Below are 26,241 nucleotides of genomic sequence, written 5' to 3' on the forward strand. Positions count from 1 at the left end.
GATTTTGGCTTTTTGATTCCATCTCCTTGTCCCTAGCAAGAACTGGCCTCCCCAGAGTCAAGCAGTCACCCCAGAAGTGGAGTGTCCTTTATATAACTAGATTTACACTTATATTTCAATCCATGCTTATAAACATCATGTATTTGACTTGGAGATATTTAATCACCATTGCCTTGTAGTTGTTTTTTATGTGTCAGTCAAATATATTTTTAAAGTTCTTTTGTCTTTCCTGGGACTTTCCTTTCTGAAAGAAAAATGTACAATTAGCTTCACTATGTTCACGGCATATTTATTTATAAGAGCCAGAAGCTGGAAAAAAAATCCAGATATCCTTCTATAGAGGGATGGATGAAAACAATATAAAGAATTTACACAATGGAGTACTACTCAACTGCTAAAAGCAATGACTACATGAAATTCTTAAGCAAATAGATGGAACTAGAAAATATCATCCTGTGTGAGATAATCAATCACAAAGGGACACATGGTATGCATTCACTATTGGAATACCCAAGGTAAAATTAACTGACCCCATAAAGTTCAAGAAGAATTAGGATCAAAATGTGAATGTTTCAGTCCTTCTTATGAGGGGGGGACAAAATACTAATGAGAGGAAATACAGAGGCAAAGAGTGGACCAGAGAATAAAGGAAAGGTGATCCAGAGACAGCCCCACTTGGGGATCCATCCCATGTCAGCCACCAAGCTCAGTCAGTATTTCTGATGCCAAAAAGTGTTTACTGACAGGATCCTGATATGTGTGTCACCTGAGAGGCTCTGCCAGAGCCTTACTAGTATATATAATGATGCTTGACGCTATCCAGGGCACCAATGAACAAATTAATGGCCTAAAGGAGCTGAAGCAGATTGCAATTTCATTAGGAAGAATAACAGTATAAAACAGCCAGACCTACCAGAGGTACAAGGAACTAAACCACCAACCATTGATGGACATATGGCTTCAGCTTCATATGTAGCAGAGAATAGCCTGGTCAGACATAGGAGGAGAAGCCCATGGTCCTGTGAAGGCTCATTTCCCCAGCATAGGGGAATGCCAGGGTGTTGCAGTAGTAGTGGGTACCTTGGAGGAGGGAGCATCCTCATAGAATAGAAGCAAGGGGAGAAGGGGAGGAGGGATGAGAGAGGAGGGAACCAGGAAAGCTTATAACATTTGGAATATAAATCTGTAAAATATCCAATCAAAAACCAATCCATCAATCCATTATATGATTTGCATGCACTCACTGATAAGTGTGTGTGTGTGTGTGTGTGTGTGTGTGTGTGTGTGTGTGCATGGAGAGAGAGAGAGAGAGAGAGAGAGAGAGAGAGAGAGAGAGAGAGAGAGAATCTCAAAGACAGATTCTGAATTATCTAAAGATCCATTATTTGGTCTGCCTGTTGTCTTTTTCTCTAATTAAACTCTGATTACCTCAGTGCTTCAGTATCTGGTGATAGTTTGACTTTGGAAACCTTTATAACATTTTGCTTTTAAACAAACTGTGCTTCAAATATTGAACCTCATAAAATTGAATTTCTATTTATACTGCATCTTGTTTTGAAATGTCAGACTGTGGTACCACATGTTTCAAGCCACAGTAAGTTTTATGTATCATGAATCTTAAAGCAATCTGCAGAGCATAGCATCCAAAAATATATTTCCATATGTAAACCGTGTTATATTTTGAGTCCCACAATTGAGAAATATAGTGAAAATATGTGTCCTTGAACTTAATAATATTTCAATAAATGCATGGTTTAGTACAATTTTCTGGGAAGAGAAAGAAAACATCAGTTGCCTTCCTACTCAATGATGAAATATACATGTTGCAGATGTCAAAAGGAACTTTTGCCCTCTGAAGTCTTAGTAACATGATAGTTCCCAAGTATCACTCACTCCTTTCATTTTGTCGTGTATGGGGCTTGTTGAACAGTAAGTATCTTTTAGAGAAAAGTCCAGGTCAAGGGAGAATATAGAAACCTCTTTATATCCAAATCATTCACTTATATTGTCAAATTACCTTGATAATATTCAAATTTATTGTTCTCAGTTTTACCTGCTGATACACATTATGTGAGAAGCCTCCCTTCTCATTTAGGTTGTGCCAAATTTTATAATTTGTCAGACTAGAAGAAGTTAGGAATTTTGCTCAGCCATCTAGGAGACAACTTTATCAACATGTCCCTATTTACTGTTTCATGATCATATCAAAAGAGAGGCGAGAGAATTTAAAAACCTGGAAATGGGTAACTCAGCGGTAATTTGCTGTGCTACTGATGTGGCATAACTAATGCATACACTTATTCAAAGTTTCTTAAAGGTTATGTAAAATGTCAGGGAAATATAAATGTGAAACATGGATGTATAGCATGCCCTAAGGGCCTTCCACCATTGAATGAGAAGTTATTAACCCTTAACAGCTGCTGGGATATACTGAGCCTTCTTTGATGAAAAGATGTGGAGTCTGACTCCTCTGATAATATCCTTGTCCCAGTTAAGTATGCCATCCAAAAACAAGAACTGGATGCAGGAGCACACACATATATATGTATATATGTATATATAGATATATAGTATGCATATAGGAGCATATATAATATATATAATATATCAAAATACATTGTTCATATGAATGTATGTAATTGACACTTTTAACTTAGATGTTATTAAGATACTTCCTTATACATTCATTAAACATGATACTCTTTGGCTTTATAAAATTAGTATGAAATGGATAATGCTTGGCCATATGCACCACAAAGAGGCATGTATTTGTGTTTAAAAAAAATGGAGGTTTATATTTTATTCTAATATAGATTGAGTTACTTTATACCAATTGGGCTGATTCATAGACTCTAAAAAAAATAAAAAGAAAAAGAAAACTCTTCAATCTATACAAGGAACATTTATTTGAGTCCCTAGGCAGAACATGTTGGAGTAACTTCCAAATTAGATAGGTTATTGGTATTGCCCTTTTCTGCTTTTCAGGTATTAAAACTTAAGTCCTTATTGCGGAAACTACTTAAGTCATCAGAAGCTTTAAACCAGATCTTACTTAAAAACCTCCTATTTAAAGAGTAGATTATCTAACATTATATAATGTTACTAAAACCTCCTAGAATGGGCAATAACAGAGTCTTATGGGATGCCTCTAGCAATGTCTAACAATGTCTACCTTGGGAAAAGAGCCTTAAGCTGCAATTCTTCAGGAACTGTTTAGCATTTGCATGTGTGAAATTTTGAACATCCAAAACTGATTGTATTTTAACTAGCATACATAAACTGGGTGTGGAATATATGGTCATTATTTTCCTTTCTTCATTTACTTGAGACAATGTTTCAAAATTTCTCCAAGGATGTTTTGTAAATCCTCATGAATATCAGGCCTGCTTCTGCATCTTCAGTACTGTTGTAAAACTATGTGTGGTTTATAAGCATTCTATTTACTTTTATAGTTTTGGTACTTATTTAGAGGGAGAGATTGCATCAAATCTTTGCCTATATACTTGACAAAAATCTTAGTGCAATTGCAGAGTAGGGACAAAGTAAACAAATATATTATATAAAAATAAAATTAATATTAAAAATAATTAAATTCAATAGACTATTATTTTTTATACTGTGACAAGTATTTGGCCCACATAACAACATAAAATAATACGGTTGCACAATATTTTAAATGCACAAAAGATATGAAATTTTATATTTTAAAATAGAAAATTAAGGGACATTTCCTAATTGTTTTCTTTTCTCCATCTTTATTAAATTGAATATATCTTATTTACATTTCAATTGTGTTCCCTTTCCCTGGTTTCCAGGCCAACATCCCCCTAAACCCTCCCCCTACCATTCTGTATCGTCTTCCGGTCCTCATCCTTCCCCCATTTACGCCCTACCCCCAAAAATCCCATTCACTGGGGGTTCAGTATTGGCAGGACGAAGGGCTTCCCCTTCCACTGGTGATCTTACTAGGATAGTCATTGTTACATATATAGTTGGAGCCCAGAGTGAATCCATGTATAATCTTTGGGTAGTGGCTTAGTCCTGGAAGCTCTGGGTGGTTGGCATTGTTGTTCATATGGGGTCTCAAGCACATTCAAGCTTTTTCAGGTCTTTCTCTGAATCCTTCAACAGGGGTCCTGTTCTCAGTTCCGTGGTTTGCTGCTGGCATTCACTTATGTATTTGCTGTATTCTTTCTATGTCTCTCAGGAGAGAACTACATCCAGTTCCTGTCAGCCTGCTCTTCTTTCCCTCATCCATCTTATCTAGTTTGGTGGCTGTATATGTATGGACTACATCTAGGGCAGGCTCTGAATGGGTGTTCCTTCCGTCTCTGTTCTAAACTTTGCCTCCCTATTTCCTCCCAAGGGTTTTCTTGTTCCCCTTTTAAAGAAGGAGTGAAGCACGCACATTTTGGTCATCCTACTTGAGTTTCATGTGTTCTGTGCATTTAGGATAATTCAAGCATTTGGGCTAATATCCCCTTATCATTGATTGCATACCATGTGTGTTTTTCTGTGATTGGGAAAGTATCAGGATGATATTTTCCAGTTCCTTTCATTTGCCCATGAATTTCATAAAGTCATTGTTTTTGTTAGCTGAGTAATATTCCATTGTGTAGATGTACCACATTTTCTGTATCCATTCCTCTGTTGAAGGGCATCTGGGTTCTTTCCAGCTTCTGGCTATTATAAATAAGGCTGCCCTGAACATAGTAGAGCATGTGTCTTTGTTATATGTTGGGGCATCTTTTGGGTTTATGCCCAAGAGAGGTATAGCTGGGTCCTCAGGTAGCTCAATGTCCAATTTTCTGAAGAACCTCCAGACTGATTTCCAGAATAGTTGTACCAGTCCACAATCCCACGAACAATGGAGGAGTGTTCCTATTTCTCCACATCCTCATCAGCATCTGCTGTCGCCGAAGGTTTTGATCTTAGCCATTCTGAATCATGTGAGGTGAAATCTCAGGGTTGTTTTGATTTGCATTTCCCTTATGACTAAAGATGTTGAACATGTCTTCAGGTGCTTCTCAGCCATTCAGATTCCTCACCTGTGAATTCTTTGTTTAACTCTGAACACCATTTTTAGATAGGGCTATTTGTCTCCCTGCAGTCTAATTTCATGAATTCTTTGTATATTTTGGATATGATCCCTCTATCAATTGTAGGATTGGTAAAGATCTTTTCCCAATCTGTTGGTTGCCTTTGTGCCCTAACAACAGCTTTCTCTGCCTTACAGAAGCTTTGTAGTTTTATGAGATCCCATATAGAAGTTATGAAACAAATGAATTTAACACATCTACAGAGATTTTCACCCCAAAAGAATATACTTCCTTCTTAGCATTTAACGGGACCTTATCCAAAATTGACCATATTGTTAGACACATAACAATCATCACCAGATACACAAAGAGTGAAATAAGACCCTGCATTCTAATACAAAACAAAACAAAAACAAACAAAAAAAAGCAAAAATAAAACAAAAACTAACAAACAAACAAAACAACAACAAAAAGGCAATATAGATGAGGACACTGAACTGCTCAATGATAACTTAGTCAGGGAGGAAATAAAGAAAGGAATTAATGACTTTATTGAATTTGAAGAAAGCAGAGACACATCATTATGAGACACAATGAAAGCAGTGTTAAGAGGAAAATTTATAGCACTAGGTGCCTTAATAAAATAATTGAAAGGATTTCATATTAGCAACTTAAAAGTACATCTGAAATCTCTACAACAGCAAAATGCAAATATACCAAACACATGTATAACGAAGGAAATAGAAAAACACAGGGCTGAAATCAATGAGTTAGCAAAAAGTATGATAAAAACAATGCATTGAACCAAGAGCTGATTCTTTGAAAAAAATCAACAAATAGATAAACACTTTAGCCATCCTTACTAAAGAGCACGAGACAGTGTCAGATTAACACAATCAGAAAAGGTAAGTTAGACTTAATAATAGGAATTGAGAAAATTAAAAAAAATTTGTCAGGTCATAATAAAAAAGCCTATATTCAACTAAACTGGGAAATCTAGATGAAATGGATAATTTTCTAAATATTCATAACCTGCTAAAATTAAATGAAGACTAATGTGTGCTAAAATTCTTAACTAAATGCAAGCAGTCATTAAAAAAGTTTCAGAACAACAACAACAAAAAAGGCAAATAGTGGTACCAGACTTTTTAAAGAGCCAATGCCCAGACTCCTAAAATTGTTGCAGAACCAGAGGGAACACTAATTAATTAAATCAATAAATCCACAGTTTTCCTGTGACATAAAGCATACAGAAATGAACAGAGAAAGAGAACTTCAGACACATTGCATTTAGAAATAACGATGGAAATATACTCAACATGAAAACAGCAAAGCAAATCCAAGAACACATCAAAACAATAATTCATCACAATTAAGTGGGCTTAATTACAGTGATGCACGGATGGCTCATTATATGTAAATCCATTCCATTATAATATGTAATCCTCTATACAAACAATTTCAAAGAAGAAAATTACATGATCATCTCATTACATCCATAAAGTGCCTTTAACAAAATACAACACCCCCTAATGTTAAAATTATTGGAGAGATCAGAAATTTACAGAACATATCTAAACATAATAAAATCAGTATACAACAAACCAACAGGCGATATCAAATTAAATGGAGAGAAACCTGAAGCAATCCGAGTAAAATAAAAGACAACAAAAGGTGGACATTCTGTTCCTGTATACTCACTATGATATTCAGAGTTCTTCTGTGAAAAGTTAGACAACAAAAGGAGAACCAATGGATACATATTGGAAAAAAGAAATGAAGGTATCATAATTTGTGCACGATATAATAGTACATGTAAGCAATCCCAAAAATTTTACCACAGAATTCCTACATTGATAAACAAATTCAATAAAACGGCTGGATTTAAAAAAGAAGTAAGTCAAATCCATAGCAATCCTATATACAAATGATGGATGAGCTAAGAAACAATTGAGGGAAATCACATCATTCACAAGAGCCACAAAAGAATAAATTTTCTTGGTGAAATGCTATCCAAGCAAGGGAAAAGTCTGAATAAGAAGAATGTAAAGTTTCTGAAAAACAAAATTGAAGAAGTCCACAGTAGTTGAAACCGTCTTCCACATTCATAGGTTAGTAGGAATAATATGAAAATAAGAAATATCTTAGCAAAATATTGACAGATTCAGTACAATTACAATAAAAACTACAACAAAATTATTCACAGACATGTAACAAGCAATTCTCAACTTCATATGGAAAAGAAAGAATAAAGGATGGTCAAAAAAAATTGTCAACAATAAAAGAACTTCTAGGGAAATGACCATTCCTGAAAACCACCTACACTACAGAACCATAATGAGAAAAACCTCATGAAATAAGTACAAAGGCAGACGGTATGACCAATGAAATAGAAGTAAACACTCAGAATTAAACCAACATACATATGGGACAATTGAACTTTGACAAAGAAAGAAAAATCATATAGTGGAAAAAGGGAGCCAACATCAAAAATGGTACTGGGGTAATGCGGACTGCATGAGTAAGAATGCAGATTGATGTGTTCTTGGATTCAGTTTGTGGGAGTTTTATTGAGTATTTTTACATTGATATTCATACAGGAAATTCGTCTGAAGTTTGCTTTCATTTTTGTTTATTTATGCGATTTTAATATATGAATGATTGTGGTTTCATAGAAGGAATTTAGTAATGTTCTTCTTGTTTCTATTTTGTGGAAGAGTTTGTACACAATTGGCATTAGATCTTTTATGAAGGTCTGACAGAATTCTGCATTCAGTCAATCAATCTGGTCCAAGCATGTCTGTTTTATTTTGTTTGTTTGTTTGTTTTGTTTTGTTTTTGTTTGTTTGTTTGTTTGTTTTTAATTGGGAGATTTTAACGCTGCTTCTATTTCTTTCACGGTGGTGGGACAATTTAGATGATCTATCTGATCCTGACTTAAGTTTGGTACCTGATATATGTTTAGAAAATTGTCCATTTCATCCAGATTTTCCAGTTATTTTTGAGTTTATATTTTTGTAGTAGTATCTGATGATTTACGTGAATGGTTCAATATACAGAAATCCATTGATATAATCCACTATGTAAATAAACTTAAAGGGAAAAAACACAGAATCATCTCCTCAGATGCTGAGAAAGCATTTGAAAAAAGTCAACGCTGCTTCATGATGAAAGTCTTGGAAAGTTCAAGTAATTCAAGGCCCATATCTAAACATAGTAAAAGCCAGATACAGCAAAGGATTAGCCAGTATCAAACTTAATGGAGAGAAATTCAAGCAGTCTCACAAATCAGAAAAAGGACAAGGCTGCCAACTCTCTCCCTACTTATTCAATATAGTACTTGAATTCCTAGCCAGAGCAATGACACAACAGAAGGAGGTCAAAGGGATAGGAATTGGAATGGAAGAAATCAAGATATCAATATTTTCTGAAGACAGCATGGAATACTTATGTGACCCCAAAAAAATCCACCAGAGAACTAAACCTTATAAATAGTTTCAGCAAATATGCCGGATATAAGATTAACTCAAACAAATCAGTAGCCTTCCACTACTCAAAGGATCAACAGTCTAGGAGAGAAATTAGGAAAACAACACCCTTCACAACAGTCACAAATTGTATATAGTAACTCAGTTTGACTCTAATTCAACAAGTGAAAGATCTTTGTGACGAGAATTTCAAGTCTCTGAAGAAAGAAATTGAAGAGGATCTCAGAAGATGGGAAGATCTTCCATGCTCATGGATTCACAAGTTTAATATAGTAAAAATGACCATTTTGCCAAATGCAATCTACAGATTCAATGCAATTCCCATCAAAATTCCTACTCTATTCTTCAAAGAGTTAGAAAAAGCAATTTGCAAACTCAACTGGAGTTACAAAAAACTATCCTCAACAATAAAAGAACTTTTGGAGGATTCACCATCCCTGACCTTAAGCTGTTTTACACAGCAATAGTGATAAAAAAATGCATGGTACAGATACTGAGACTACAGGTAAATCAGAGGAATGAAATTGAAGACTCAGAACCTACCTATTATGGTCACTTTCTCTTTCACAAAGGAACTAAGATCATCTAGTGGAAAAAAAGGTAGCATTTTCAACAAATGGTGCCGGTTTAACTGGTGGACGGCATGTAGAAGAATGAAAATGGATCCATTCTTATTACCTTTTACAAAGTTAATGTGTAAGTGGATAAAGGACCTCCAGGGAAAACCACATACTGAAACAAGAAGAGAAATTGAGGAAGACCAAGCAACACATAGACATAGGGTAAATTTTCTGGAACAGAATAAGAATGGCTCATGCTCTAAGATCCAGAATCGACTAATGGGATCTAATAAAAGTGCAAAGTTTCTGCAAGGCAAAGGACACTGTCAATAGGACAGCAACGAACAGACTGTGAAAAGATCTTTACCAAGCTTACAACTGATAGAGGGCACTCACGAAGTTAGATTCCAGTGAGCTAAATAACCCTAGTAAAAATGGGGTACAGTGCTAACAAATATTCTCAACAGAGGAGTATCAAATGGCCATGAAGCACCTAAAGAAATGTTCATTATCTTTAGTCATCAGGGAAATTCATACCAAAACAACCCTCAGATTCCTTCACACACCAGCTAGAATGTCCAAGACCAAAACTTAGGAAACAACAGATGCTGGCAAAGGTGTGAAGAAAGACAAAGACCCCTCAAATGTTGATGGGAGTGCAAGGTGGTAGAACCAACCACTCTAAAAATACAGAAGCTTCTCGCAGTTCCTCAGAAAATTGGATATAGAACCCAGTTATGCCATTTCTGGACATATACCCAAAAGACACTTAAACATAGGACACATGCTCTACCATGTTCGTAGCAGTCTGATTTATTAAAACCCAAAACTGGAAAGATTTGTGATGTTCTTCAATGAAGAAACAGACGGTGATGTACATGTACACAATGGAGTACTACTCAGCTATTAAAACCATGAAATTCTTGGCAAGTTGATGGAACTAAAATATAGCATCTTAGGTGGGGTAACCCAAGCACAAAAGAACACAGGTGCTATGTACTCACTGGTAAGTGGGTAGTATCTCAAATGCACACAATACCCAAGATACAATTTACAGACCACATGAAACTCAACAAGAAGAAACACAAAAGTGTGGATGCTTCAGGACTTCTTAGAAGGGGGAACAAAAATAGTCAAAGAAAAAAATATGGAGACAGGGTTGGGGATTTAGCTCAGTGGTAGAGCGCTTGCCTAGGAAGCACAAGGCCCTGGTCCCCAGCTCCGAAAAAAAAAAAACAGAGCCAAAAAAAAAAAAAAAAAAAAGAAATATGGAGACAAATTATGGAGCAGACTGAAGCAAAGGCCATACATTCCACATGCAGTCACCTAATCCAATCCTTATTGGAGTTGCCATGATGTTCATGCTGACAGGAGCCTGATATAGCTGTCTCTTGAGAAACTCTACCAGAGCTTGACAAATACAGACACAGATCCTTGTAGTTAATCAGTGGAAAAACAACACAGTCTGGAAATTGATGAGTTAGAGAAAGTTCTGAGGTAGCTGAGGGGATTTGCAGACCCTTAAGAAGCATAACAATATTAACCAACCAGACACCCCAAAGCCCCCATGGCCTAAACCACTAACTGTAGAATACACATGGAACAACCCATGGCTCCAGCCACATATGGACCAGAGGATAGACCTTGTTGGGTAGCAATTGGATAAGAGCCCCTTGGTACTTTTAAAGATTTATGTCCCAGTGTAGGGGAATGCATGGCAGAGAGTGATAGAGTATGGTTAGGTGGAAGGAGCACCCTAATGGAGGCAGGATTGGGAGTATAGGATGAGATGTTTCCTGAGGGGAAACAGGGAAGAGGGATAATATTTGAAATGTAGATAAGTAAAATATCCAATAATAAATGGAAAATAAAGAAGCTAATATTCAAAATATATAAAGAAATCATGAAGGTAACCTCCAAAAACCAAATAACCCAATTACAAAATGGTTCACAGACCGAACAGAGCATTCTCAATGGAGAAATATTGGACAACTGAGAAGCTTAGAAAAATGTTCAACATTATTAGTCATTAGAATAATGCAAACCAGAATAACTTTGAGAGTCTAACTTTCACCAATCAGAATAGCTAAGGTTACATACTCAAGTAACGCACATGCTACAAAGGGTGTGGAGAAAAAGGAACATTCTTCCATAACTGGTTGGTTTGCCAACTTCTACAATCACTTTGGAAATCAACCTGACTCTTTCTTAGAAAACTATAAGTAGTTCTCCCTCTAGACCAATGTCTATCATTTCTGTACATATACCTAAAAGATATTCCATCATACCTCAAGAATATGTGCTCTACTATGCTCATAGCAGCCTTATTTGTAATAGCCAGAAGCTGGAAATGACTCAGATGTCCCTCAGGCTAAGAATAGATAAAAAAAAATGTGGGTTATTTACTCAATGAAATACTATCTCTCTATTAAAAATAAGATCATGAGTTTTGCAGGTAAATGAAAAAAATTGCAAAATAACATTCTGAACAAGGTAAGCCAAACGCAAAAGAATAGGCCTTGAATATACTCACTGATAAGTGGATATTATCCAAAAAGTACATGATACCCAGGGTACAACCCACAGACCATAAAAAACTTTAAGAAGAAAGACCCAAGTGAGGATGCTTCAATACAACCTAGAAGGTGGAACAAAGCACTCACAGGAGGGAGGAGTAAGAGGAGTCTGGGTGACAGAGCTGTGTGGGACAAGACAGAGGAGCAGGATTAGGAATGGGGGTGAAGAAGACAGAAGTCCATAGGGTCAGGAGATTGAATGGAAACAGGCAGCTGCAGGGGTTGGTGGCCTGAGGTACCTCAAGATTGTTCGAGAGACCTGGGAAATGAAAGTCTCCCATGCCTCAGTAGGCCTACGTGAACTAAGCCAAAATGTCCAACAATGGGGAGATGAAAACTGAAGTGGTCATCTCCAGTAGATAGACAAGTCCCCAAATGAGTAGATTGGAACAACAATCTTCAAAATTCGAACCTGAATTCTGCCTGTCAAAAAGCAATGCAGAAAAAAAATGGAGCGCAGTTGAAGGCCAGTGACCTGCCCAATTTGTGATCCATCCCATAGGCAGGCAGCAAACCCTCACACCATTACTGATGCCATATTGTGCTTGTATATGTTGCTTTGAAAACAGCTGATTGACCCACTTGCCCTCACTGAGGACAAAGTTCGTTGGTGAGAAAACAGCTGATTGAGACAGATGCAGATGGAACGAGGTCATGAACCCCCCGGGAATAATTAGGGGAAGAATAGAGTGCACTGACGGGATTTCAACCCCAAAAGAAAACCATATGGCCCATATGTAACAGAGCAATTTCTCATCTCGACTCATTGGGAGATGTGTTCAATTATGTAAGGAATTGATATCCCAGGGAAGCACATGTGGAATGAGGATTAAGTGCAGGTGAGTGTGTGTGGGAAGGGTGTGGGGTGGTGACTGGGTAAGCATCCTCTTAGAGTCCATGGGATAGGTGCTTGCTGTGAAACCTCTATGATGGCAGACTGGGAAAGAGGAAAATATTTGGAATGTGAATAAATAAAAATCTGTAAGGCAAAATATAACTGTAGAGTATTGGAGGAGAAGAAAGCATATAATAAAAATACACTAACCTAAAATATTGAATAAAAATAAAATAAAAATAAATGTAAGTGTCAATAGTAAAGCAGTATAAAATAGTAATACCCTAAGATTTGTGAACAGGAAATCAAAACAAAACTGGACTCTTATGTACAGAAGTTTTAAAATTGCACAATACCAGATATTTAACAATAGATGTTGAGATTAACGGAGTTATGGTACTTGTTTAATAAAAATATCCAGCTTGAAACACTGGAAGAAAGGAAGAAATCTTTTGAGCTAAGACATGTACCAAGGGGGCTATGCTGATAGCTCAGAAGCTAAGAACACATTTGCTCTTCTAGTTGACACAACTTTGGTTCAGAGAACACTATTATGGAAGGGAAAAATGCTTATAACGCCAATGTCTAGTGATCTCACACTCTCAAATGGTTCATACACACATAGACAGGTCAACACAAAAATTTCCCAAAGATCTCCGAAAGACTTAATAAAGAAAGACAAGCTGTTTCATGTCTTAATCTTTTGAAAACTTATTCAGACTATTCTTGCCTATGCCTGTAAATGGAATCCTTCTCAGGTTTTCTCACAGCAGTTTTATAGTACCACAGCTCAGTTTTCTGTCATAATTTGTTATCCATTTTTATGGAAGAAGCAGCCATTGCCTCCAGCTAAAGTATCACCATTCGATTAAGAATTTTAAACAGGGGCTGGGGATTTAGCTCAGTGGTAGAGCGCTTACCTAGGAAGCGCAAGGCCCTGGGTTCGGTCCTCAGCTCCAAAAAAAAAAGAACCAAAAAAAAAAAAAGAATTTTAAACAGAAGTGCAGTTTCGAGATAGAGCCATGAAAATCATTAGGGTTAAAAACTGAATTGATCATGGAAAAAAATATTTAGGCACAGCAAAAGATACAACCATACAAACTAGTCTGACAGGATATGGTTTGGAAAAACAAACATATTGCTGTCAGCAGTTGTTTTATAAAAAGGCTGAGATAGACATCGTAAAAAAGCACATTAAATATTGACTGAACAATGTTCAAAGCTTCACATAAAGTCGTTCAAAAACTTATCAGATTATACACAAAGGAAGTAATAAAAATAACCAATAAATATGTGAAAAGACATTAAAAGATTCATTGTATTTGACCACTGAAATAAAAGAATTTTAGACAAAATTGACTATAATAATATTTATATGTATCATAAACTCACAGAAATTTCATGAATTGCTACAATTGTATGCAAATAATTATTTTTACTTCCAAAACCAAAATAGCCTCACAACTCTTTGAAAATACAGTATCAGTTAATTTCTCCTTTACAAACCATGAAGTCATAAAGTTGAAAGAGATAAAGGAAGGGTCTATTAAATGGGACTGGGGGAAAGGGGGGATGCAGAAATGTAATTATATTATAATCTCTAAATGAAATAAATACTGAAAAACTCATTCAGGATAGTGAACAATTTATAACAGACAAAAGAACGGTAATGTCAGTAATGAGAGTAATCTTTCTCTTCACTATGACCAAACATTTTACAGGAACCTCTCGCAGAACCAAAATTAGATGGTTTGGTGTTTTTCTACGTATTTCATTGCATTGTTTTTGAAAAGCAAGGAGACACATCTATCTCTGTTACATGTATGTATAAATGATGTAAATTATCAAACTGAGATAATTAGAAGCACGCAGTGGGATTCATAGCAAGCCTCCTGTTTAATTCAGACAAACTGATACCAGGGATCCACACTCATGGCCAATATTCATTATTGTAAAAGTCCTAAATCCTCTTCAAATATTGTTATATATCTATGATCTGTAAGTGCAGTCTTCATACACGTGGTCATGTCAGAGAGGTGAAACACAAAAAATTGTAACATGAACATCACATAGTTCTCATGGTTGAATGTAAAGGAAAATTAATGGATTGGCAAAAATAGTTCATAAAAATAAATGATTAATAGAAGACAGATAAAGGGAGCTACAAATACTTTATAGAGATAATATACGCACAGTAATAGAATGTAATGATGAATAATATGTGAGCAGGTAGAGAGTTGGTAATAGGTAAGCACAAATCAAATCAAAGAGAGATAAGTAGTTGTACAATCAGATGCTTTATGTTTTTAGATTTTTTCACTTCTGTTATCAAATCACCAAATACTTAGCATACCTTTTCCTCAATTTACATTTTAATCACTGTTGTGTGTATGTGTGTATGTATGTATGTACATATGTATGTGTGTATGTACGTATGTGTATATGGATATATATACATATGTTTGTGTATGTGTGTATGTATGCACAAATATATATGTATATATGTGTGTATGTATTTATATATGTGTGTATGTATATATGTACATATGTATGTACACGTGTATGTATTAATATATATGTGTGTATACGTGTATGCATGTATATATGTGTGTATATGTATGTACATGTATATGTATATATATATGTGTGTGTGTATGTATATGTGTATGTGTATGTGTTTGTGTTTATGTTTATGTAGGCATATTTTGCTATGTTGATTCTATTTAAACCATTATGGAATGATTCATTCTGAGCTAAAAGTAAATGTGCCATTTTGAAATCTTGTAATTTATTAAGTAAGTAAAGAAGTAAAATCACTGAGCCAATCAATATCCCTTTGCCGTTGATTTTGAGAAAATTTCATAATTACCTTGGAATACTTAATGTAACATTTATAGTAGTTGTACAAAAATAGAATTATAACATTGGTCTACATGTAAGGAACTAGGAGTTAGATTCCTAATATGTAGAATGATAAATAAATTGGCCTCAGAACCACAAATACACATGACATATTTTTCCCTCTTTTCTTTTTTAAAGAAAAAAGCTATTATTTTTCCTACCTGTCAGAATCCCTCCTTAGTGATTATTTCAGAATTTCAGACACACTCAAAGACAGAGGTAGATAATTTTACCAAAGTAATGGAGTTTTATCCACAGACACAAAATGAAAGCAAACATACAAAAAAAAAATACAACAGAAAATAAACCCAACCAGCCAACCAACCTACCATCAAAACAACCAAATAAAAAACCTCAAAACCCCTAAAATACCAGTTTTCCAGAGACAGGACTTTGGATTCCAGTCTTTGCAGGTGCATTTTCTCTCTGTTTTTCTTTGTATTTTCTTCTTTTTACAGTAAAAAATTAAATAGATAAAGATAAAAATGCTTTTTCAATTTTTTTTTATGTGCTGGGTCTGAGCCTTCACTATCATTGATTGCCATTCTCCATTTTCTTCACTTATTTGTAAGAGAAAATAATCCTGAATCAGATCCACTAATCAATTAATCTCCCCCTGCCCAAATTTTGTCCTACTTAATTATTATGATTAGCCCCTAGCTATGTATCATACTGTCACTTTTTTTTCCTGACTATGGGTTAACTGTGAAAGGTCAATTTTATCCCCGAGAAGTTGACTCCCACAGAGAAAGAAAAACCTGTCTGGCTAATTAGAATTTCTGGTTTTTATCATTCAAGATTTCTTTCTAGGATCACATAATTATCGAATTTAATATTAGCTAAGTCAGATCCTGAAAGAAGAGAACATTGGAACTTCTGGACCATAACTCCATTCTACTATACTAACACAGTCTGAAGCCTAGGTGTCAATGCTACTGCCAGGGGATGTAGCCAGACACACACACTCACTCACACTCTCACTCACACACTTGTACTTTCACATGGAGACTCTCACACTCACACTCACACTCACACATACATCTCAGACACTGACTCACACTCAGACACTCACACTCACCTTCACACTGAGAAACACACTCTTTCACTCACACTCACACTCATACTCCCACACACACAGATTGTAGGATCCAGATGTTATCTGTGAATATTATTCTCAGGGAGACTTAATTCTTCCCTTTATTTTGTTAATTATTTTTCACCGATTAGTCTCAGTGTTTTGGAAGAAAGTTTTTTTTTTTTTTCGTGTGTGTGTGTGTGTGTGTGTGTGTGTGTGTGTGTGTGTGTACTTGTCACAACTCTTTCAATCACAGTGGAAGGAGCATTTGCCAAAGTTGCTGAAAATGTAAAATAATTCACTCCTTATGTGTGACAGTGTAGGCTTTAGAGGCCAGCAGCCATCTGTCCTCTGTATCCGTGGCAATTGGACTAATCTCTTTGTCTTTAGCAAAGACAAAGGGACGGTGGGAAGCTCAGAGGAGAATGAAGTTACCAACCAACCAGGATGTTGACAGTGGAAGCTCAAAAAGTACTCCTTCCATTTTGCTTTATCAGCCAAATCAGCTTACCTGTTTCCTTAGGCAATTTCTGATTGGTGTCATTTTCTGATGCCCAGAACAATGAATTATGGCCACATGAAGAGGGCACTATAATGACTCGAATAAAGAATGAATTACTTTCATATTTTTGATGTTTGTCTTTTTCCTTCATCAGTCATATTGAAAGACCCCCCGGAGAGGACCTTTCCCTCAGGAGCAGTCTCAAGCGCCCAATGACCGAGCCGAGTCCACTCGGATGCAATCAGCAAGAGGGTTTATTGGAAAACACAGGTACCTGCAGGCACACAGTCTCTTCGGAGGACTTGCGCGCCCAGCAGCTCCAGCATGGGGCTTTTATAGGGTTTGGGGAAGCAGAAGCGGGCGTACAGAAGCAGATGCATAGTTACGGGGATTGGTGGATTCAAACGAGGCACATAGACATGTTCACATATGATTGGCTATTTCACATGATGAGGTAATAAGGTATAGCTATACACATTGGCAGGTTTGGGGCGTCCTGGATGTCGGGGGCTGGGGGCTTATCTCTTCCTGCCAGGTGGCCTGTGAGTCAGATCCGGTACTCCTGGTCTGTTCTGCATTCCTTTCCTTTTATGGTCTGTTAGTTCTAGCGGCAGGGCGGGGCTGCCTGGACTTGCTTTTCACAGTGTTTAGTCCGTCTGTGAACCCTGAAACACACTCTTCCAACTCCATATTTTTAAACCCCAAATCTGTATAATTTTCCCTTCATTATGTTCCATCTGCTGTCACTGTAAATGTTAGCGATGGCTTCCCTTGCCTATTTTAAAGCCTGCATAAGAGCCTTTAGTACTGCTTTCTGGACCGAAGTTTCTGGTGACAAAGCAGTTGTACATGTGTCAAAGTTCAAGTCTATTGCCACTGCCCCTTCCTACCTTTTTCTATTGTGGATGAAGCTACTCCCATTCATCAAGTACATGCTTTCAGCAACTGCCTGGTGTCACTTGATCATTGACAAAGAAATTAAAACTATCCAGTGGAAAAAAGATAGCATTTACAACCAGTGGTTTGGGTTGCCTGGTGATCAGCGTCTAAAGGACTGCAAATTCAGCTATTCTAACAGCCATGTACAAAGCTCGAACAGGTTCCTCTTGACCAGAAATGTGAGCAAATGTGGTGGTATACCCTGAGGTCCCAGGATTGTCCGCACACTCACCTAGATTTTCTAATTTTGTTGAGTAAATGGCTTTGTAGTAAAGTCTAATTACTTTTTGAATTTCCCGGGTCCCTGTTGTTATGTTTCCCTTTTCCCTTTGGATTTTTAAAATTAGGTCATCCTCTTTAGTTATTTTATCTATATTGTTGTTTTTCTAAAAGAACCATGTTTGGATTTGATGGTTCTTTGTATCATTCTCTTGTTTTTAATTGTTTACTTTCAACTGTGAGTTTAATTATTTCCTGCCATTTACTCTTCTTGGACGGGTTTGCTATTTATTTTCTTCCAGGGCTTGCATGTGTGCTGTTAAGTTGCCTGTATCGGATCTCTCCAGTTGCTTAATTCGGCACATATTGCTATGGCATGGCTTTCTTTGTGTTTTCTGTTTGTGTATACTGTATTATCTTTTTCTCTGAATTTTAGAAAGTTTTTAATTTCCTTTTTTCTTTCCTTACAATGTTATCAGAGATAAGTATTCACTTTTCATGGGCATGTGGGCTTTCTAGATTTTTTTTTTGTTTTTTTTTTTAGTTTTGTTTTGTATTATTTGGACTTTGACATCTACCTTCGTCAAGGCTCATCTGATAGGATATAACCTGTTTATTCCAATATTTCTGTATTTTAGAAAGATTTATAGAAAGTTAGTGATAATACCATAGAACAAGGAATCACAGGATTTATCAAGAACAGGAATGGGCTCAGGTTCTAACTAGGGGCAGAGAAGTTTTTAGCCACAATCCATAGTAGTCTGCTGGCACATAGGTGTAAGAATTTCTGCCTTATACCAATCCTAGAAAATGTGCACATTCCCAGAACCTACACATGATACAATTAACATCATTATGTAAGATGCTAATGAAATTGTAGCATTGTGTAATGAAACACAAAAGGCCTTCTGTCTTATCTTAATAATCATGATGAACTACTTGTATAAATTATATGTCCTTCAGTTTTAATATACACTTGAATACAGAAACATGTTTTAAACCCATTAATGGATCAAAGACTACAAGTCCTTTAAAGGAATGAATTTAATAAGGATCACCAAGAACCAATATTATAGTAAGAACAGAACAACTTGGTAATCATGATCAAAAACCGCATAGTATTAATTAAAATTAGGTCATCAATAGAGTAGAATAAAAGTCTCAGATATAAACTCTCACCGCTATGGTCAATAGATTTTAGACACAGAAATCAAAGCCAAAAAGTGGAGAAAAGAAAGCGTCTTCAACAAACTCTCTTGGTCTAACTGAAGATCCGTATGTAGAAGAATGCAAATAGAAGTATAATGCTCTTTGTGAACAAAGCTCGGGTTCAAGTGCAAAAAGGTAGACTAAATCTAATAGAAATAAAAATTTGTATTTCAATTAATAAAATTGGATACACACACACACATATATATATATATGTATAGATATACATATATATCTATACATATATGATCTCCAACAAATGAAGAATATAGTTGATGTCCACTGTGTAAGGTAGTATCAAACTCTATCTTTGGCATAGTACAATGGCCGATTTTGTGTTACTCACCATATAATGATCATTGTATGATGTCTGATCTGTGATGGAGCTTGTATGATGGTCATTGTATCTGGTCATTTGGTATGTTGAAAATATAATGACCTCAGTATGATGGTCCTAGTGTGATGGTAAGTGTGTGGCAGCACATTCATTGACCACAGTGCTACAGAAACAATCTGATAGCCATTATTTGATAGACATATATATCAACTCATATATATTGACATTTATTTGACCAATGTTTGATGGTATCATGGTGGAATGCCTAATGATGAAGTACCCTATGTTGTGGATACTGTTTGATGGTCTTCTTTCATGGGCAATGTATGATGGCACATCAGTGATAAAGACTCTGCGATAACCACCAATTGATGTCTACTCTGTGATGGACACTTTGTGATAGTCACTAAGTGGTGGTATCTATGTGGTGGTCACTGCATGTTGTCAAATGTGGGCTGACAACTGTGTGATTACTCTCATATGTTTGTCACTATGTGACGGTCAATGTAATATGGTCAGAATGTGATCATTGATTGTCACCATATAGAATTCATAAAGTGATAGCAATTATCATGGCAGCAATTATTGCCATATTAAATGGCCAATGTGAGATTATCACTGAGTCATAGTCGCAATGTGGTGGACATCGCATAACAGTTATTTATTTGTTGATTACTTTGTGGTGGCTGGATGGTAACAGGCACTGTGTTCAGATAGTGATTCCCATGTTGGGATGTATATGTGTATACAGGTCACACAGGGATGGTCACAATGTAATTACTGTTAAATCTTGGCCACTTTGGTGATGGCCAGCAATATGCTGGTACCTGTGTAATGATCTGAGGGAGGACGATTGAGTAATGCCAATTAAGACATAGTTAATGTTGATGGCACCAGTTAGATGACCATTGTGTGGTCGGCACTGTGTAATGATCACATTATGATGGCAAAATTTTCATCTGACTTCACTCTGTACCATAAGAAACCACTACAGCATTACATTTTTTGTTACAACTGCATATTCGTCATGCAATAAATAAAATAAAAGGTAACTACTAATATTATGTGTTAAAGTAACCATAGGGTATGGGATATTTAAAGACTAAAATATGGGACAAAGTGTTTAGATTTCTATTTCATGTTTAGAAGCAGACCTGGCCAAAAGGTTCTCCCCACAATTCTCAAATCCTTCCCTTTTAATGACCCTCCTTGCTAGAATTACCTGACCCACAATCTAAATTATACACCCAGAGAACTTAGCTGCTCTTACTTCTGCTGCCATTTCCCATTCTCTTCTCAGTTACAATAACAAAACTCTTATATATGAAAGACTACAATATGCACAGATGTTAACATAGTAAGAACCTGTAATATTCTAGGCAGGATTATGAAAACAAAGGAGTCTGATTTAGATTGGTAAATGTATAAAATGAAACCCCATCTCACAGACAACATGCCTGAGAAGGGATGAGCAGGGGACAGGAGATTATACAAATATAAACATATACACATGTACTAGCAAGTGACCTATACACACTAATAATTTGAAAAAGGCCATACAATCCTAAAGAACATAAAGAACAGCAAAACACAATAACAAGCCAACATTCCATACACAAAGAGATTGAAAATCAGAAAAAAATAAATCAATGTGAAGTATCTCATAAGAACTCTATTTTACCATAAAAATAGAATACAAAATATTTAAGAACTTCATGGTTTTGTTAGACACTCGAGGAGAGTTATATATTAGCATAACTGTTAGAAGTTAATTTAATATAGATGATGCAGTCAAATTTGCTGAGAGGGAATAAAGTTATTTGAAGTTAAAATGCTTTTATCAGAAATAATAACAGTGAGCCTATCAAAAACAGTAAGATAAATAAATAAATGAATAGAAATTATTCTGATTGATGTTTTCTTATTATTACAGGTCAAAAAAATCAATCATGTCATTTCCTAGGATATTTACAATGTTTAAATGACAAAGGAATTTAATTCCTGGGTTAGAGAGATTTCTAAGTGATTAATGCCACTTTTGTTTGTAGGGTTCAAAATCTGATACACAGTACTACGTAGTACATAAGTATTATCTGTAGCCCCAATTTCTGTTGATATAAAGAGGATGAACATAATGCACATACATACATGCATTTACACTCTCATAAAGATAGAATAAATTTCTTAAAAACATATCTTTTCAAAGGGTCTTTCATGAAACTTGTGATGTTGGACTATATTCAATGTTGTTAAGCACCTAGTTTTCAGATATAAAGCATAATCCTGAGGCAAATAGTTGTTAAGTAGTCTCAGGATCATACTTCATTATTAAATCTCTATATCATACAAGAAGAATTTAGCTTCATGAGCCTAATAACATGAAAATTCTGTGTTTTCATATCTTGCTCAACTTTTAGCTCTATGTAGTATGCACATCCCTCTTTCCTTGTTACATTACTGAACCTGTGATATATAATTTCCCAAAGCCTTATAAAATAGTGTCTTCCCAATTGTCTTTTGACTGCCCTGGCACTTGATGTGTATTTGCACTTGCCTTCACCACAGGGAATCTTGAGACCTGAGACTTAGACTGGATCTCTTCTGTTCAGGTACTAATAGTCAGTTATCCCAAAAGTTACTTTTTATAAACTCTACATCAACACTCAAATGTCAGGGATTGCTGTCTGAAACCTGGACTTAGGTGAGGCTGTTACCAGGCCATTGCCTTGCACATATTTAAATATAGCTTTCTTGAATAAGACAGTTTTCTCCTCAGGTCTAACACAGACTGAACTACAGTGAGCACATCATAAAAATAAACCAAATAACAAAAAAGAAGAAAATAAAATGTGATTTCCATTATTTCAGAAAATATAATTTTCTAAAGAAAACTCTATGTGATATTGTTTAAATATGTTTAGAGAACTAAAGTTATTCAGTAGGAGTAATTTCCACGTCTTATAAAAATGACTTTAATGATTAGCTTTTTCACTATGAATGCTGGAGAAAAAAATTTAATCTATATTGATGGATCCAAAGATTATCAGTGATAATTATCATTGGTTCTATAAACATAGTTATGTTCTATATTGTTAGAAACCGCTAAATATTCTGATTTGCCAAAAAAACAGTAATATGGCAGATTTACACTATTAGTTCATCTCAAAGATAGGATTTGGTTTTCCTAAATGAGACAACACAGTCACTGTTATGAAATATTTTATAAATTTAGAAAATAGCTTTTGTCTGAAATTTGTGCCTTAGATGGTGGAATCTTTAGATACCATTGGGGAAATTGCAAAGAAATACTAGGCTTATCTAAGAATTTATACATTCTGCAGATAGTAGAGTTTCATGGACAAGGGAATCCTTTGAAGCACAAAAACTTACATTACAGTCCTCTAAATTAAATATAAAACTGCAGAATTTGTCTCTAAGCCCAATACACTTTGATGCAGACTAGATCAAGACCTTGTAGGTTAACCTGAAAAATTGACTCTGTTAAAAATAATATCATTAAGATTTATCACAGTCGGCCTACCTCGCTGATCCCTGCCCATAGCTCACTGCTCCCAAACCCCATGGGAAAGAGAGATCACCTCCTGGACAGGTGGGCACTCCTGAGGGTGCAGAGCAGAAGAGACCACCAATACTGCCCACCCCCGCACACATCCCTGGCCCAAGAGGAAACTGTATATGGCCTCTGGGAAACGGAAGATAGGGGCAATGGAACTGCAGGTCCCCTACACCCCAGACACCGCCGGAACCTGAAGGGACCAGATCAGACATTTCTTTAGGTGTTTCTCAGCCTTTCAGCATTCCTCAGCTGTGAATTATTTTTTTAGCTTTCAACCCCATTTTTTAATACGGTTATTTGTTTCCCTGAGGTCTAACTTCTTGAGTTCGTTGTATATTTTGGATATAAGCACTCTATCTGTTGTAGGATTGGTAAAGATCTTTTCCCAATCTGTTGGTTGCCATTTTGTCCTAACAACAGTGTCCTTTGCCTTACAGAGGCTTTGCAGTTTTATGAGATCCCATTTCTCGATTCTTGATCTTAGAGCATTAGCCATTGGTGTTTTGTTCAGGAAATTTTCTCCAGTGCCCATGTGTCCAAGATAAGTTAGTTATTTTTCCACAGTTCTTTTTGTTTGTGTGTGTGAGCTGTCCCTTGTCAACAACAGCTTTTTGTTTTCCTCAATGAGGACTGTTGCTCATTTGTGAGCCTTCGTTAACTCAATGTGAAATGGTTAAAAATACTTATCCTGTTAGAATAGGCTGCATCTTTTTAACAACTCATTAAAAAACAAGAACAACGAAAGCAAAACTCTGCCTTTTAAGATGACTTATACTTATTCACATTGTTTACCAAGCTGTGGTAGTTTAAGAACACTACTTAAAAGGCAAAATAAACTTGGTTTACATTTTATAAAAGGTTCCAGAGCTGCAGAGGAACAGCCTTGAAAGATGCTACTGACATGGAGCCTCAGCCCATGAAGAAGATAACAGAGCACAGAAATCTTCCTGTTCCTGCTAGCGCTGTGGCAGTGCACACCTGCCCTCCTGATGCTTGGGGAACTGAGACAGGAGAGCCTGGAGTTTAAGGCTACAAAGGGAGGCACTGTGCTTTCTCATTACCAAGCCTACTATAGCACAGATCAGCACAACTCAGAAATGGGTCTCTCCCGCTCTTGCAGTTGCAAAGGGAAATGGGATGTAGCTTTGGACAGTTCTCAAGTTCCATCCGAGTCTCCCCTCTCCAGCTCTGAGCCCAGTCTCGCCAGTTTGTTGGATGTGAATTCTATGATCCCAAATTAATGTGCAAAACCTTTTTCCTATAATCCAGCTTTTCATCAAAGCCACTAAGAACCAGAAGCTTACCAAAAAGCCACGGCTTCTTAAGAACTTTTTACTGCTTTTATTTTCAACAGCTCAGGCCACCATCAAGGTGACTAAAGCTGGGGTGAGCATGTGAAAGTCTCAGAGGTATTGGGCCTGTACTGGGAAGATCTTTTCAGATACCCCTGGAGTGCTCTGAACTCACAGGCAGGGGATTTAGAGGTGGGACTCATTATCCTAGTAGCTAGATGTGGAAATGGCACTTCCAAGTCCTATTTGGGGATGGCTTGCCCAGGGAGATTGGCTCAGTGGTTGAGAGCATTGGCTGTTCTTACAGAGGACCCAAGTTCAATTCTAGCAAGTACCTGTCAACTCACAACCGAGATGATCTGACACCTTCTTTGGCTTTCTAAGCATCAGGCATTCATGTGGACACCACATACATGCAGACAAAATACCCACACACATTACATAAATAAAAACTGACAATCAAATAAATAAATATCATGTGCACATCCTGAAAAAAAAATCATGGCTGTTTAAAATAAAGAGAAATCCAATGATATAGTATCTCCCTACCATTGAGAAATTACTGCTATGGACACTTTAGCTCAGCTCCACCTCAGTACTGGAGGGTGAGGTGTCACTGAAGTATGACAATGTTCTGTTACCTGCTTGCTTCACTCAAGCTTCTCTAACTTTCCATACAGCACAGTTCCACCTGTTAGAATTGATGTGTTTTATAAAAAGTGTAGAGAACCTTTCCTTGCTACTTGCTTGTAGACCCTTGGCAGGAATCTGATATTATCAGAACAAAAGAAAAAGCCTGGGGCAGAAATCTTGCTCTGGGCTTGGACTTAGAAAATAGGCCCTGATTAAGAACATTTACATTTGAGTTAATGCAAAGCTCAGAGCATGCTCAGCTGAAGCTTGTGTGGCAGTCCTTTTGTCTTAGTCATCCTGATTAGTCCCCAAAAGGTATTTACAGGATTTTGTTTATCACCTTGACTCAGAATTAATCTGACCATTCTGCATGTAATTAAAGTGACATAAAAGCAGACTGAGAAAAATAAAGCTGCTTCAGCCTCAGAACTGGCTGGAGTAATGTTAAATGTTGCCTAATTGTCCTTTTCTTTTTAATCCTCACTCCTGCCCTGGAGAACCTGTTGAATGACTGAGCTGGCTTGGTCAAAAAAGCCAAGGGTATGGTTTATAGAGTGTACAGGGAGGGCATAACTCAGCCGGCCTACGCTGAGGCATCCTCCCCTGCACACCCAGATACCAGTCATATGATGGGGACTAGTATAGAATAAAGTTTATTTAGGGGCATGGGAAGGGGAGTTGAGATGGGAGTACAGGCAGAGAAAAGGAGGAGACAGAGAGAGAGGAAGAAGTGAGAAAGACTGAAAGACTGAGGGGGGAGGGAAAGAGAGATAGAGAAAGAGAGAGAGAGAGAGAGAGAGAGAGAGAGAGGAGAGGAGAAGAAGCTGGCTGGGAACATGTGAATAGAGATGGGGGAGGGGAAGGAGAGAAAAGTGAAAGGGGTCGGGGAGAGTATGAGGGTTAGAGAATCAGAGAATGGAAGTGAAGAGTTAAATTTCAAAAAGACCCGCCCCCTCTCCTTCCTTCACTCCCTGAGGATGGGTCATCCCCCTGCTGAGTGAGATGAGTCACTCTACCTAGTCACATTGCTGAGACTAGGTTGCACGTATGCTTTGCTGA

General features: G+C 36.6%; 1 protein-coding gene across 5 annotated transcripts in view; it reads right to left on the reverse strand.

The window, feature by feature from the left end:
• Positions 1–17,284, reverse strand: part of LOC148002394 (uncharacterized) — a 99,929-nt gene extending 82,645 nt beyond the window's left edge. For all 5 annotated transcript variants that reach the window (XM_087577186.1, XM_087577185.1, XM_087577190.1 and 2 more), the window contains exon 1: positions 16,986–17,284. In XM_087577186.1, coding sequence (XP_087433312.1) covers positions 16,986–17,127 — 142 coding nt within the window. In that variant the 5' untranslated portion in view covers positions 17,128–17,284. The remainder of the gene's footprint in view (positions 1–16,985) is intronic.
• Between the last annotated feature and the right edge of the window lie 8,957 nt (positions 17,285–26,241).

This window comes from Rattus norvegicus, chromosome 11 (assembly GCF_021556685.1).
Source record: "Rattus norvegicus strain SHRSP/BbbUtx chromosome 11, alternate assembly SHRSP_T2T, whole genome shotgun sequence".
Taxonomy (NCBI): Eukaryota; Metazoa; Chordata; class Mammalia; order Rodentia; family Muridae; genus Rattus; species Rattus norvegicus.